General features: G+C 40.8%; 2 protein-coding genes across 3 annotated transcripts; one reads left to right on the top strand and one right to left on the bottom strand.

The window, feature by feature from the left end:
• Positions 1 to 218: 218 nt before the first annotated feature.
• On the bottom strand, positions 219 to 5,795 carry ccdc47 (coiled-coil domain containing 47). 2 transcript variants are annotated; one of them, XM_070922505.1, is made up of 13 exons: positions 5,721 to 5,795; positions 4,249 to 4,544; positions 3,991 to 4,092; positions 3,370 to 3,544; positions 3,095 to 3,216; positions 2,935 to 3,000; positions 2,715 to 2,816; positions 2,409 to 2,519; positions 2,183 to 2,268; positions 2,010 to 2,068; positions 1,799 to 1,908; positions 1,488 to 1,655; positions 219 to 850 (listed from the first exon to the last, which is right to left on the bottom strand). In XM_070922505.1, exons 2-13 carry the CDS (start codon positions 4,534 to 4,536, stop codon positions 770 to 772), a joined length of 1,470 nt encoding a protein of 489 aa, XP_070778606.1. In that variant the 5' UTR covers positions 4,537 to 4,544; positions 5,721 to 5,795; the 3' UTR covers positions 219 to 769. The 2 variants fall into 2 exon arrangements, with proteins under 2 accessions (XP_070778606.1, XP_070778605.1); XM_070922504.1 differs by lacking the exon at positions 5,721 to 5,795 and adding an exon at positions 5,467 to 5,549.
• Positions 5,796 to 7,708: 1,913 nt separating this feature from the next.
• Positions 7,709 to 12,442, top strand: dcaf7 (ddb1 and cul4 associated factor 7). The gene is made up of 7 exons (XM_070922508.1): positions 7,709 to 7,903; positions 8,227 to 8,385; positions 9,285 to 9,396; positions 9,494 to 9,612; positions 9,695 to 9,904; positions 10,236 to 10,353; positions 11,162 to 12,442. Exons 1-7 carry the CDS (start codon positions 7,766 to 7,768, stop codon positions 11,332 to 11,334), a joined length of 1,029 nt encoding a protein of 342 aa, XP_070778609.1. The 5' UTR covers positions 7,709 to 7,765; the 3' UTR covers positions 11,335 to 12,442.
• Positions 12,443 to 14,744: the final 2,302 nt, after the last annotated feature.

Genomic DNA, 14,744 nt, shown 5'->3' with positions numbered 1-14,744 from the left:
TAAAAGTTAAATTTAGCATTAAGCCTCACCCATTCTGGTCCCCGTTATAGACCCTCATTCTATTAACTGCTGCTACCAAGAGGTCTGTGTATCAGTTTCTATGTCGTACACAACCGTCTGAAGACCTGCAGGCCACATTTTTTGCATCCATCGTCAGTAATCATCAATTGCCTTGTAAACCAAATCGATTACTTGAAATTAACAAACAACGGAAACAGTTTTCCAACAGACTTCCAGTGCATTTTATTATGTTTGCTCAGATATTCATTAGAAACAGCCTGCACGAAACCAATCATAGCAGATATAAATTAAAATTTCCTTGATAGTATTGTTTAAGATTATATTAATAGGTAGACGCTAATAAATTTCAGATGAAAGCGCAGCAATGCTTTCATTCTTTAAAATGGGGCCCAATACCACCAGATAGTGTGTTCCTTCCCAGCAGATTAAGTTTAAAAAAGCTCACCGAGCTACACAGCTTTCAAACAGAGCTTTGATACATTTTGAGAAGATGGCTGGACAGAAAAAAAAAAATCCTGGCAGGAATTGTGGTGAAAAAGTCCCTCTCACATGACATGGACAGTTCACTCTCAGTCATTAAGATTTAGCCACACCAAATGGAGCAGGTGGTGATGGAGACAGCTAAGCTTGACACACCCAGAGGCACAGGATGTATGTTTAGAGCTGGAGCGACTGTGAGCCAGAGAAAACTGTCTGAGCTGAGCACTGCAGTCATGGGTGCTTGTTTTACTATCCGTGTGGTCGTCTTTCACATGGCTTTCACTTTGATCTGCTTCATCTTCATCTGCTTCTTCTCAATCTTCTTCTGCTCACGCCGCTGGGCTGCTTCCTAAAAAAAAACAAAAAAAAAAGAACAAAAGAAAAATGAAATGAGACAAATATTAATAGTGAAAAAGAGATCTCTACTTACTTATGTGCTTTTTTTTGTAAGAATAGCTCAACATTTTTGGTTATATGCTGAGAGTTGCATGAGAAGAGCAGCTGGTATAGCTTAGCTTAGCATAAAGACTGGAAACGGGGGGGGAAACAGCTACCCTGGCTGTAACCAAGGGCAACAAAATTCACCTACCAACACCTCTAAAGCTCATTTAACAAGTTATATATCGTTTGTTTAATCCAAACAAAAACTGAAGTGTAAAAACGACACGTTACGGTTTTACAGGGAGGTTATGTGCTGGACTATTTCTTGGCTGGGGGCAGCAATATCCTGGTGTCTGTGCTGGTTGCCTGGCAACTGCTCCCTGCCAAGAACACATAAATGTCTGTAAAATGGCTAAACACTTTGGTTTCTGTACAGGAAATAACTTTGCTAAGCTAACTGGCTGCTGGCTGTAGATACATATTTACCATAAAGACGTGAGTGTTTCTTAATCTTCTCTCCGCAAGAAAGTGAAAAAGCAGATGTCTAATTATTCCTTTAAAATGTCTTTTTGTGGGGTTTGTGTGTAGCATTTCCAATTTCAGACCTCCAAACGACGTTGTCTGTCAGGATCCTCCTCATTCATGATCCTCTCCTTCTCAGCTCTCTTCTTCTCCTCCCGGCGAGTCTGGGCGGCCTCCTGGCGCTGAGCGTGAGTCTGCTTCAGAAAGTTCTCCTCCACACGGGCCCGGTTTCTGTCAGCTTTCTGTTTGCCCTAAATATACAGGGAGGATAAAGGGACTCATAGCTGCACTTTCAACTTTAATTTAACCCCCCCCCCCAAAACAATTACAGTAAGTAAGTGGGTGGTCAGGTGGATCCACTATGGAGGCACCAGAGCACTAGAATCCTGCTCACCTCTCTGTTGAGACGGAGCTTCTTGACTTTATCGATGCTGTAGATCACCATGTTCATGAGCGGGAGCAGAGAGTCCATGTCTCTGGGAGAAGTGTTGCCCATTCCAGGCACTACACACACAAAAACAAAGTGTTCATTAAAAACAAAGTCAAATTATGGGGTCATGAGGTGTGGTGAAGATTTTTTCAGATAGGAGACACAAAATGCTCACCATTAAATGTAAACAGCAGCGTCTTCTTGGTCTCAGGCAGCTTTAAGGGCTGACCCTCCCTGACAAAATCATACCGGAACTTTTAGTATCACATGGGAAATAAGAAAATGCTAAATAACCTGCATGTAAGAGATTAAAAAGACAAAACTTAAATAAATGTAATACATACTTACTCTTGCATAACTTTTGGACCAGAAAATTGGTCCGAGAAATGGATGGACTCAATCTTGTCGGCATGGTTGGTGATATAATGCACCATCTAAAAATACCAAACACATATCCAGACACATGAGAGAGAGCTGAATTTAAACAGAGGAAGATGTTCAAGAAATCAAGAAACCCTGTTCAGCATTCTGAGACTCTGCAGTGCCTTTTCGTAAAAGAGCATAAAGACTTTACCTTGTTGTCCATCACACCATCTGTGACTTCGCCCATCTCACTTAGAATAGCCAAGGAGTCTGGGAGCCCATACTTGGCCCCAGACTTAGGCTTGTCCCCGCAGAACTCACTCTATGGAAAAAGAACAATCAAGGCCAGTGTTTATGTATTAATGACTAGTAGGTAAAAAGACAAAAAACTGTCAATGGGTAATAACAGTAATAGTGTGAACAAGGACAACAAATAAACCAGTCCATTTGTGTAATAACAACAGTACTGTATAATAAACACAGCTCAAGATGTGCACAAGTTGTGGAGGATAATTACCAAGTCCTGCATCTCCTTCTGAAGCCTGGCCATGGCCTTCTTGGTGCCAACAGCAAACACAAAAGTGTCCATGTCCTCATCATTTAGAGTCACTTTGATTTGCTACAAACAGACAGACGATGTTGGTGAAACAATGATTGTGACTGCATGACTACTTTTAGAAGCACAGTCTAGTGCATCTGTGATCAGACTTATGAATTGCTATTTGACTAATACATACCACTTGATCGCAGGCGGGCCTCATCATCCTGGCCAGAACGTTGAGCAGGTCCTGCCTCTTCAGAAACTTTAATAGACCACAAAGAACATTACAGGACTGTATATCTAACACAATACAGTGACAACAACACACACCTATACATAAAACACTTTGCCCATACCTTCAGTTGGATCAGCATGCCTTCACAGCACACACGTCCTGAGCACCACAGGTTGTAGATGTGTTCATTTTCCTGATTCAGCTTCCCAGTGCTCACTGCTTCTTTACTGGTGCCATCATCACCTACATACAAATGACTGACAATTAACACAAGATCTGTGTCATACTGACTCCCCATTCATGCAGTTGAACCAGGGACAAAACACAAGCACATGCAGTAGTATTTCATACACTGTCATTGTGTCCTGGAGACAACTCTGAGGTGGAAGAACTCACCCACTAGTGCAAAGTTGCTCTCTAGAAGTTCTCTGTGTGAATTGAACCAGGCCTGAGCGAGACGACTGTTCTTATTCTTGCCAATGATGTAGTTCATGATGTAGGCCAGTAGGCCAGTCACCATCAGGATCTCCATGTAGTAGCTCTCCCAGCTGTTCTGCAGATGTGCAGGAACCTACACAGAAACAGCAAGAGGTCGTCAACACTGAGGCTAATACTGATATAGATGAAACAATGGTAATTTAAACTGAAAGCAATCAGTTGCCAAAGGCTTAAATTTCAGTGTCGCTGAAATGCCGAGCTTCCGTGACAATAGTTTATGTAAACTGCATCCTCGTTAACCAACAAAATTCAGCGACAAAACAGTGGAGTAATCTGCATTTCTATTGCTTTAATTTATCCTGACAGTGGCCTACCACAGCTGCAAAATTGCATTTTCATTCCAATGACACACAGATCAGTAACTAAGCCTTGTAGTGCACCATGCCCCAAACATAAATGCATTGACAGTAAAAGTGTATTTAGCAGGCAGCAGAAAGCGTGTGCACATTCAGAGCCCAGGAAGATCACAATCAGCAGAAGACAGGAGGTGAGAAGATTTTAGCAATAAGCCCGGCTTACCGTGTGGATTATGAGGGGGTCCTTCATGGAGTGGCCTGTCTTCTCCATGTCTCCAATCCCCTCAAACTCCTCCTGGTCATATTTGCTGTACATGTCTTGATCCTAACATCAAGGGACATGGAGGAAAACATGATGTTGAATGAGCTTTGCTGCATATTCTGTATAAATTAACATAGTGCCATAAATAATCAAAACTTACTTGCTATGGAAATTATGCAAAAATAATTAAGCTGTAAACAGTAATACAAGGCCATGTACCTGTGTCTCTGAGTCCTCAAAACCATCCTGGCCATCCTCCAGCTCCACAGTGGCTTCATCTTCATCTTCATCCTCGTCAGGCTGCGAGGACGGTGAGGCACGAGGCGGAGGGGCAGTTTCAGCCTCAGCTGCTGGATCATCGTTCATGTCCTCAAACTCAGCGAAGTCATTGTCATCGAAGTCTGCTAGGTCCTCACCATCATCAAAATCATCATTGTAGCGTCCCCTGGAGACAGGAAGGGCCAGGAGGACCAGCAGTGCCGGTATCAGGAAATACGCCCTTCGCATGGTGAGACCTGCACCAAAGTGGAAAAGCAGAGTAAAAAAGAGTTGATGCAACAGACAGGAAAACATGTAAATATGGGTGGTTTAAGAAGTTTAACATGCCTAACACAAATACTAAACGACATTACACACCCTTCTACAAACAAGAAGTGAAAGGTGACGGTCAACTCAGTTCAGAAATGTGTCAACTACTACATGTTGCAACTTGCGAGTGCAATGTGCTCATATATTAGCCATTAGCCTTAATATTAAGAGTGTCTCTACAGCACTTGGTATAAGTCCTTAAAATGTGGCAGTAATGTCAACCTACTGCAAGTTATCACTTCAAGCCAACAGCGTTTCACTAGGCCATGTTAGTCCAAACTGGGGGAAAAAGAACATTTTGCTCGACTGTTGGGGCTGGGCCTCTGGCAATAACAGTTAAACTGGGACTGAGCACTGGTTATACTGGTCCAAATTACAGTAACCAAGTTAGTCCCTGCTCACACAGTGGCAACTCACGTGACAAAGCCCAAAGAGAAAAAAAATCCCTACGGACCGAGGCTGACTAGAAAACAATGACTGCATAAGATAGGGAACTCTAAGTATTGGGAAACCTTGTTTAATGTCTCCGAGTACGCTGCTCGTTTCCAGCCCTGTCACGTTGTCACTGCGAATAAAAATGCTAAAACTAACGTAATAATATATCGAGACAAAACATTTTAATAACCCATTGTGGCACTACTGGGACAACGTAAAAGGTTAAGGTCAGTCAAACTTAAGGAGCTGTACCGTGTGTGTTTGAATCCGGCGAGTATTCAACCAGAGCGCTGTCGCTAGCACAACTAACTTTAGCCAACGATCCAACCTTTGCGACAGGCTTGCTAACACGCTAAAATAACTGGCAATGTTTCTGTGGTGGCATTCGAGTCAAAACTAACCATGTGTACTTACCTAACGACATATGTAGGATTAAACCACACACAGTGATGAAATCACAGAACCAGACCCATCCCCCAGCACTCACTCACTTTAGCATTAGCTGTTAGCAAATCTGGCATTAGCATGCTAACGGTGGCTAACTAGCATGGCACCTTGTTGCTAGCAACCAACCTGATCCTGAACGGAAACCAGACCTTTTTTCTCTTTAACAGTTATTAAAGTCTTATCAAAACAAAAGTAATGAACAAAACGAATAAGGGGCTTACCTGAAGATTTGCTGTGACAGCTGAACTGTCCTTGTAATGTTGTTACGCCTGAAACAGCAGACAATCCGACACAGGACCGACCTTTCAAAGCAAAAGTATCGCGGCAGGATGTAGCGATGCCTCCCTTCAACACGCCAGAGATCACGTGACCACCACCTCGCCTGTGTACGCTCCTACACTTCTGATTAATTCGAAAGTTTTATTGTGAATGTCTTAACCGGACGTCTTTTTATGTTATTATATCTAGCTTGACGTTAATGGAGTTAATAAATGAGAATATAATTTTGTGTCTTTGGCGCCCTCTAGTGGTAAGAGTACACAACTACAATTCTGTCCAGTTGATAATAGTATATAGGGTGTGATTATCTTCACATTATGGTATATTTTATACGTTTATAGTACATATTGTGTAGTAAAATACAAACCATTTGTTGCCTTTGTTCTTACATTCTGAATGACTATATACAATGCGAGTTCCTTACAATGCAACTGAGAACAATACAGAGGAAATCCACTGTTAATGAACTTAAATAATAAGTAAATAAAGGTTATAATAATAACGATAAATAATAAAAGTTGAACCAGAAATCCATACTTTGCTCCTTTAGTAAAGTGTCTTTACCACATATAAAAGTGTGAGAAAGGTTGAGTGCTAATATACATTTATAAGAAATCATATGGTTTTACTAATAATATATCTTAAGGAATTTAAAAAGCTAATCCATTTTTAATGGATATTAAATAAGATCATGACGTGGTTTATATTGTGAACCTTGTGCAACATGGTCATTTTTAGTATACCATGCCAGTAAAGCGCATTTGAATTTATAATTATCGGTATACCCTCACTGCCCTCTGGTGGTCACGGTACATGACTACATCACGTCTATTGTAAATTTATTTTGAATGTCCCAATCGGAAGTCTAAGTACGTTATTATGTCTACCTTGATGATGGCGTAACCACTAGAGGGCAGCAATACGCAATAATATTTTTTTCTGCTAACAAGTTTACTGTGCATGTGAAGAACTGTAATTAGAAAGTAACTTACGTAGCAGGGATCCTAAAATGTTTTTTAAAACCTAAACAACAATCTAATTAATGTGATCAATGTGTTAATGACTATTCATGAATGGTATAACGTGATATAGATAGGTTAGCTTAGTCTTTATTAAGCCTTATTTCTCTCTTCGTTTTATATTGATTATTACATTAGAATAGAAAAGAGAAGATGATTCCCATTTGTAAAAACAATAGAGGTAAAAGAACAGTGAAAGTACAAAGTACACTTTAACTGCCACGATCAGTTATGTTGTTTGTCAACATGTGTGTTTATAAATACAGCTATGGTTTATAATCGTGAGTATCCATGCCCTCTAGTGGCCACAGTGAGTTACTACAACTGTTAGTCAAGTCGCCACAAAATACGTTAAATATAACACATCACAAAACATGGTGAGATTTGGTAGAAATTCAATTAAAAACAGTATTTATCCCTGAATGGCAATTCCTGAGGCAGGCATAGTAAAAGTAAGAAGAACACACAAACAGGACATATAATGATAGACAAACAATGACCCCAGTAGGTGTGGAGGTTAGACCCAGGCAAGATTGGAGAAAGGGACCAGGGTCAAACTGGGGTTTAGTAGACAAACAGATGAATGTGATGTTCGCCCAAGAAATTATTTATATCTACTAGTACTATTAAACTCTCTCTACCTTAACGAGACCATACTTTCTATTTAAAAGATTATTTAAATTGATGCTTTTATTTTGAAAGTAATAACCGGACGCAACTTCTATTCTGTCGAACTTGACCGTTCTTCAGGTCGTAACGAGCAATGCTACTCTTTGTTAAGTAAAGTGGGGAGAATTATTTCTCTAAAACAAGATTCATTTGATTAAATGGTCATTATTACTACATCTGTGTGTATTTGCTCTTGCAAGTTAAAGTAACTGGCAGCAGTTTGCTTGCAAGACTACTTATTTCTCAGTTAGCTAACGCTAGCGTGTTAGCTGCTCAGACAACAGCTGCAGTTCGGGAGTATGTCGCTTCACGGCAAAAGAAAAGAAATCTACAAATACGAGGCGCCATGGACGGTGTATGCGATGAACTGGAGCGTCCGTCCAGACAAACGCTTTCGACTGGCACTCGGGAGCTTTGTGGAGGAATACAACAACAAGGTACATAGTGTGGTTATGGCCATTCATCAGCTAACGTGACGCCAAAGATGGTAAAGTCAGTGAGCTAATGCTAATGCTAGTTGTCCTGCGCAGCACCAAGGTATAAAATCACAATGTCTGTTTTGTTGTTATTCTACAGTTACACAAAAGTACGAAGTGTTCAGCACTGTGTAAATATTCAGCACAAGTCTGCCTTTGTGTTTTTAATAGTACTATGCCATAGTAGCACCATATATAGCTAATGCTATTTCTAACCCTCGCTGCCATGTAAACATCATTTGGCTCGTCTTGAAATATCAGGTAATGTGCTTGCTCCTGCCCAGGTTCAGCTGGTGGGTCTGGAAGAGGAGAGCTCAGAGTTCGTCTGCAGGAACACATTTGACCACCCTTACCCCACCACCAAGATCATGTGGATACCAGACACTAAAGGGGTGTACCCGGACCTGCTGGCCACCAGTGGGGACTACCTGCGCATTTGGAGGGTAGGTATATGTGATCTTACAGGACAAGTCTGGTGATACGTCTGTGTTTTTTATGTTCATCACTTTCCATGAAAAGATCAAGACCAACACTCGCATACATTACCTACTCTTAATTTATCAATTAACAAGTGTTGCTTGTGCAGCCAAAGCCTGACTTATCTCTTTCATCTGTGCCATAGAGCTCCACTGTTGTCCAGAAACTATTAAAAACACATTAATGAGCCACATTGTTCCACTGGGTGACATTTTACTTCATTATGACAAACATGGGTGCTGTAGTTTGTTTCTCTCAGTCCCACATACACCATCCTGCTGCTCATTAGCGCAACAAATATGTATTCATCCACAGCTGGAAATAGTTCCAACAAATGTTTCCTATTCACTCCTGTTTAGAAACTTTTGCTAAAAACTACAGCATCCAGCTGTTAATGGAAATCACTTAAGTCTTTAAAGAAAAAGAAACTATGTATTTGCGACAGTTTTTAAAAAGAAATCATAAGCATCAATAGCCTTGGAGTTGAGTGCAGGGTACGTAAGTCATAAAGTTTTGAGAGATGGACTAACGCATTGTTGGTTTTGCCTTTTCATGTGATTTGTTGGTATTAACAATAAAATAGAGTATTGCTAGCCCTACTTATTCTTTAACTCCCTGTATGTCCCTGTGAACTACAGTAGTGTATGACTGCACTTCAAGATGAATAAGAAGACATCTGCATCTGTCAGTTATCAATCACACTCAATTATGAAAACAAACTGGTCAGGGCTGTGGGGGTAAACTCAATTTGTGCACTGCTTCATCTTGGCCAGCTGGCAGCTGTGAAATGGTCACATTGACTTGAATATACTGTTCGTTTTAAGAAGTCTGCTCACTGCCGAATTCCTTTGCATTCATGTGGCAGGTCAGCGACACAGAAACGCGTCTTGAATGTTTGCTGAACAACAACAAGAACTCAGACTTCTGTGCTCCCCTCACATCCTTTGACTGGAATGAAGTCGATCCCAATCTGCTGGGTAAGAAATCGACCATATGATAGATAGTAAGAAGGTTGTAAAATGGACTTGGTTGCTCTTTAATTTGTATCGTTTAACATGTTTGTTCATTCTGCAGGCACTTCCAGCATCGACACCACCTGCACTATCTGGGGGTTGGAGACTGGTCAGGTGTTAGGACGAGTTAACCTGGTGTCTGGACATGTGAAGACCCAGCTGATTGCTCACGACAAAGAGGTCTGTATGTGTCTGCACTGTAAACTGAAGCCCTATGTGGTTGTGTACGCGAGGATATGAATGTCTTAATGTGTCTGTACAGGTGTATGACATCGCGTTCAGCCGTGCAGGGGGTGGAAGAGATATGTTTGCTTCTGTGGGAGCCGATGGATCCGTCCGCATGTTTGACCTCCGGCACCTGGAGCACAGCACTATTATCTATGAAGATCCCCAGCACCACCCGCTGCTCCGCCTCTGCTGGAACAAGCAGGACCCCAACTACTTAGCCACAATGGCCATGGACGGCATGGAGGTCAGTTTGCTGTGGACTCTTTCAGCCAGTAGCCATGTTTCTGTCCTCCTTTTTTGTATTAAAATTGAAACATTGGTAGGCCAGAGAAGCCTGCAATGTCATTCATCCTTAAAGGACTCTGTATTGTCATTTCACTGAGAACCATAAGTTCCAGAAGCATAAAAACACATTAAATATTACATTTTGTGGACACTTATCCACTGTTTCATGTTGATGTTTTATACATAGATATTATAATTCTAATGAAAACAACTGGATTGGAACCAAGTGTTGGAATTGAGTGTTTCTTCCACCTCTGTTAGTCTCCAACTTTAATATTCCTGTTTGACAGGTGGTCATCCTGGATGTACGTGTGCCTTGCACTCCAGTGGCTCGGCTGAACAACCATCGCGCTTGTGTCAACGGCATCGCCTGGGCCCCTCACTCCTCATGTCACATCTGCACTGCAGGTAGAGGCACTTGTAGATTGTGGGATAACAACATTCATTGCATGTCACACTAAATGGATCTAATAAGGTTTTGGTGTGTCGGACTGTACAATGTCAATTTTTGAGGCTTGTCAGAGGCCCAGTTTGTGCTTCTCATGTATTACCATTAGAATCAAGTCACAGAGCTAAATATCCCCATTTCTGGGAAAGAATGATCCGAACTTTGTCAAAACCAGAAGGTTATTTAACAACACGCTGCCTTGAAGGTGTCTCTTTTTCCTGATCCATACAAAGATGGCAGCCGGAAATGACATATCTTCTTACTCAAGTTGTATAACATGAACCTAAATAAAAAATATTATTTTGGTTATATTGGTAAATACTGCTCTTTCCAATAAATAACCTTCTGGGTTTTTCAAATGTCGCTAGGTATGTGTTTTGGAAAATCTGATGCTTAGCTCTGTGACTCAAATGAAATGGTAACACATGAGACACACAAACAGGGGCTGGGTGTATTGTAGTGGTATATAAAACAGATGCTAGCAGAGACACGTCAAAAACTCTCATCATTCATGTGTGCTGCTTTCATGTTTTTAAAAATGAACAAAACAATAAACAAGTTTGGTCATTGCACCAGTTTCTTAGCAGTAGCAGTTTTTTTGAGGCAGCCTGTCTGTGGTTTCCAGAGCTCTAAATCAGCTATTGATGGTCACAGTACAATCTAAGACCACTGTTTTCGTACAATAGGGACCTCAAGGTTTAACTTTATCTGCTCTTTCAGTCTGAAACCTCTCTTTTAATGCCCACGCTTCTCTTCTTCCTTCCTCAGCCGACGACCACCAGGCTCTGATCTGGGACATCCAGCAGATGCCACGGGCCATTGAGGATCCCATCCTGGCCTACACTGCTGAAGGGGAGATCAACAACGTGCAGTGGGCTTCTACGCAGCCGGACTGGATCGCCATCTGCTACAATAACTGCCTGGAAATCCTGCGTGTCTAAAGCCACGGACACTTAGATGAAGAAGAAGAAGAAGGACTGTTGTTTCAGATTTGGACTTAATTCTCAGTCCTCGTCCCACTGCTTTCAAGACAAGGATGAGGTCACGAGTGAACTTTCTGAACGTGTTTGGAGTATCACACACCTGCTCCACAATAACCTGGTTTACATTTTCTCCCATCTCTTTCCTCCATTGTTCTTCTATTAAACGTGTTTAAGCTCTTATTTATTTTGCTCATATGGTAGTGTTTGGCATCTGCACAGCAGCTGCCAGAAGCTTTGAACTCTTAGAAGCTGTCTATGAAAATCAGATTTTTGTACTTCTTGGTGTGATTTCAGCCAGCTGTGAGATTATCATGAAGGGTTTAGATGTTGTGTGTTTCATCTGTTTGATTTGTAAAGGTTGATACAAACTACTGTAGGTGGCAGAAGATGACCTCTCTTATACGTAGGAATATGTCGTAGCCTTCTTGTGGACTCCTACCATGGTATTGGTGATTCAAAGATCAGTACATTATAGTCTTGTTTACCCCTGTGGTAATTTAAGCTGTTAAATTTTTAATTGGATGTGTGTGTGTCCAGTATCCTCTCTCCAAATGATAGTATGGAGGCTCAAACTTGTGACCCGTGCATCTTTTTTAAAAATTAAATTGTAAAATAACCTGAGGGGGATTCATATTGTCACTACTGCGGTGTCCATCATCATATGGCGTGTTTTAGTTCGGCTGCTGATGCTGCGAGGCGGCCATGTACAGCAACACTCAGAACCTACCAGAGCAATGTCAGCCTTTTTAACTTCCTACTTATTCTCTTCTTTGTTTGTAGAAGATTGTGCTTGGAAAGCTGCGTTTTCTTTGTGTTAGAGTGAGTTGTGAAATTGGAGGACAGTGAAACGACTGACTGAGTCTGCATCTCTCTCTCTTTTTTTTCTTTCTTTTTTTTGTTTTCAATAATTAAAGGGTCATGTCCTTGTAGCATGCCATTACAAGGCAAAATGTACATACATATAAATATATCAACTTAAGATGTTGGTAAGCCAAGTGTTCATGTTGTAGCTTTTTCATAAAGTTTATTATTGAATTTGCTCTAATAAATTGTATTCCTCCATGTCCTAGGAACAAACATGTCTCTGCTCTACTTACTTGTCATTAGGAATTATTAATGTTGTTACCTTAGTGTGACAGAAGATCAAAGAATGGGGGGGGGGTGAGCTATACAACCTGTAAGTATATATCACAGGTATTGATTCTTCTTTATCTAATGTTCAGTGTTTACCATTCAAGTCAGATCCAAACCTCCTCTCTCTGCTGTGTTTGCATAGCAAGTGCTTGGTGGTGTGAAAGTGCACGTACGCGTGACTTTATACACAGGATGGCAAAGTCCATTTTTATTTCTCATTTCCTGGAACCAAAGTTTTAGCAAATGATAAATGTTTGTTTTATTTTCCAGGTTTTACAGTGTGTGTGTGTGTGTGTGTGTGTGTGTGTGTGTGTGTGTGTGTGTGTGTGTGTGTGTACCTTTTAATTTTACCCCTAAGTGGCTGCTATAATACTAAGGTGACCTTGGTGTCAACCTGACCAGTTAACCATCACTTTACCTAATTTCCAGTGGTGGAAGAAATACAGTCCAGTCTACAAGATAAATGTCTCGGATTGTGAGATGATTAATGGGAGAGGAAAGACGACAAAACAAGTTCTGCTAAACAAATTTGTATACATTTTTCTAAATATTCTCTAATCATTGCTTTATTTGTGAAATATTGGATAATTTCACCTCTTGGGGCCTCGGACAGTTATTTGAATTAAACAATCTGTGAAGTTTTGAGGGGAAGTCTCTTTTTGGTGGAACTGCGAACAACTCATAGAATCTGAAACGTAAACAGAGGCCCCAACTGGACACTGCTTTTTTGTGAGGGGCCACGAGCCAAAATGTTTTTTTTTTATGTAAAATCTTAATATGAAAAGAAACAAGTTACTATAGCTGTCAAATAAATGTAGAGTAGTAAAAATCACGTTTCTATCTGAATTGTAGTGGAGTAGAAGTATAAAGTAGCATAAAATGGAATCACTCAACTGAAGTACAACTACTTGATAATTGTTAATAAAATAGTTCATTGCTAATTTTAAGGTTTGATCCCTCTTCCCCACTCTGTCTATGCTGATAACCACATCTCTAGTGACTTTCAGCTGAGCTAAACTAAACTAAGAGGGTACCCGACTGTGGAGCACTGGAGAGCCAACAAGAAGGGCGGTGGTGCAGCCGGTACGCCAGTGCTTCTGCAAAATAAAAGCATTTTGGACTCCCAGTGTAACTCTGCAGTGTGTCTTTAATCTAAAAAAAGATAAATAACAGGAATTTGTGCTTCAAGAAACATACAGAATTATAAATGCTGAAAAAGTCATACATTCACCTTGTGGTTGAAACTGTGAAATCATCTTAACAAAGGATGCCTTGAGGCAACGTCTCTGTGTCTGTATGCGACTGACAGTTACATCCATTTCACTTTACCTTTAACTGTTAAAGTATCACTGCCTATCCTCCTCGGGAGAACAAGTCCTCTAATGTTGGCACTTTCAGAAAAACACACCAGGTACATTGTGAATCCACGTGACCACGCCTCTGTGAAAAACAGTTGACACATGTTTCAGTTGAACAGCGCGGATATACAGACACAGAAACGGGGGAAACCAAGCAAAGCAGTCGTGATCAAAACAAAACTGTAAGAGCTACATGTAAATGTATAAGAAACTATGACGCTTTTCTGCTCTGCTTGATTGTGTACGTTACCTTCTCATGATCAATGACAAGCTTAACAAGTACTGTTGATTCATGTCAAAGTGTCAGAACATGAAATATGAGATGAAAATTACATTTTTTTCAAGGAGTGCTTCTCACCCATTGCACCACCATCCTTCACAGTGTGCCAGACAGCTATGGTATGCCTTTTGATATTTTTTCAACATACACCAAAACAGCAATAGAGTCTCTAACTTATAACACTCATAGTTATTACATTTACTAGATGTATCGTTCTCAATGTAACTGACACATCTCTAATATTAGGAAAATAAATTCAGTTCCAAGTAAATGATTACATTTTTCTAAGCTCAAGTCTAAATGTGCAATTGTTATACAAAGTGAATGCAGATAATTCTTCACATGTGAAACATATTAGTAGTCCGTGACATTTCACTTGTCTTCAAGGAAACCTTGATCTGGAACGCAGTTTGTGCAGCTTTCAGATCCAGCGACTGCATGACGCACGTACATGCTTGTGTGCTTACTGTCAACTAACTCTTGTCAAACTTCCCACCCTGCTGGGCAGGAATAATCTCTTCATTGCACAGGACCTTGGGTGTGAAGGGACGCTGGAGCACAAAACCACAGCCGCCTGCGAGGGCGCTGTAGAGTTT

This window comes from Enoplosus armatus, chromosome 17, assembly GCF_043641665.1.
Source record: "Enoplosus armatus isolate fEnoArm2 chromosome 17, fEnoArm2.hap1, whole genome shotgun sequence".
Taxonomy (NCBI): domain Eukaryota; kingdom Metazoa; phylum Chordata; class Actinopteri; order Centrarchiformes; family Enoplosidae; genus Enoplosus; species Enoplosus armatus.
Note: the sequence above shows the minus strand (reverse complement) of the source record. Positions and strands in the feature narration are given on the sequence as shown.

What these genes read in the sequence shown, in the direction of transcription:
- ccdc47 (XM_070922504.1), bottom strand. An exon ending in GCATGCTGATCCAACTGAAG is followed by an intron (nt 3,001 to 3,094) that starts GTATGGGCAAAG and finishes GGTCTATTAAAG; the next exon opens with TTTCTGAAGAGGCAGGACCT. An exon ending in ATGGTGTGATGGACAACAAG is followed by an intron (nt 2,269 to 2,408) that starts GTAAAGTCTTTA and finishes TGGTATTTTTAG; the next exon opens with ATGGTGCATTATATCACCAA.
- dcaf7 (XM_070922508.1), top strand. Translation starts at nt 7,766, where the DNA reads ATGTCGCTTCACGGCAAAAGAAAAGAAATCTACAAATACGAGGCGCCA. An exon ending in TGGAGGAATACAACAACAAG is followed by an intron (nt 7,904 to 8,226) that starts GTACATAGTGTG and finishes GCTCCTGCCCAG; the next exon opens with GTTCAGCTGGTGGGTCTGGA. An exon ending in TGATTGCTCACGACAAAGAG is followed by an intron (nt 9,613 to 9,694) that starts GTCTGTATGTGT and finishes GTGTCTGTACAG; the next exon opens with GTGTATGACATCGCGTTCAG.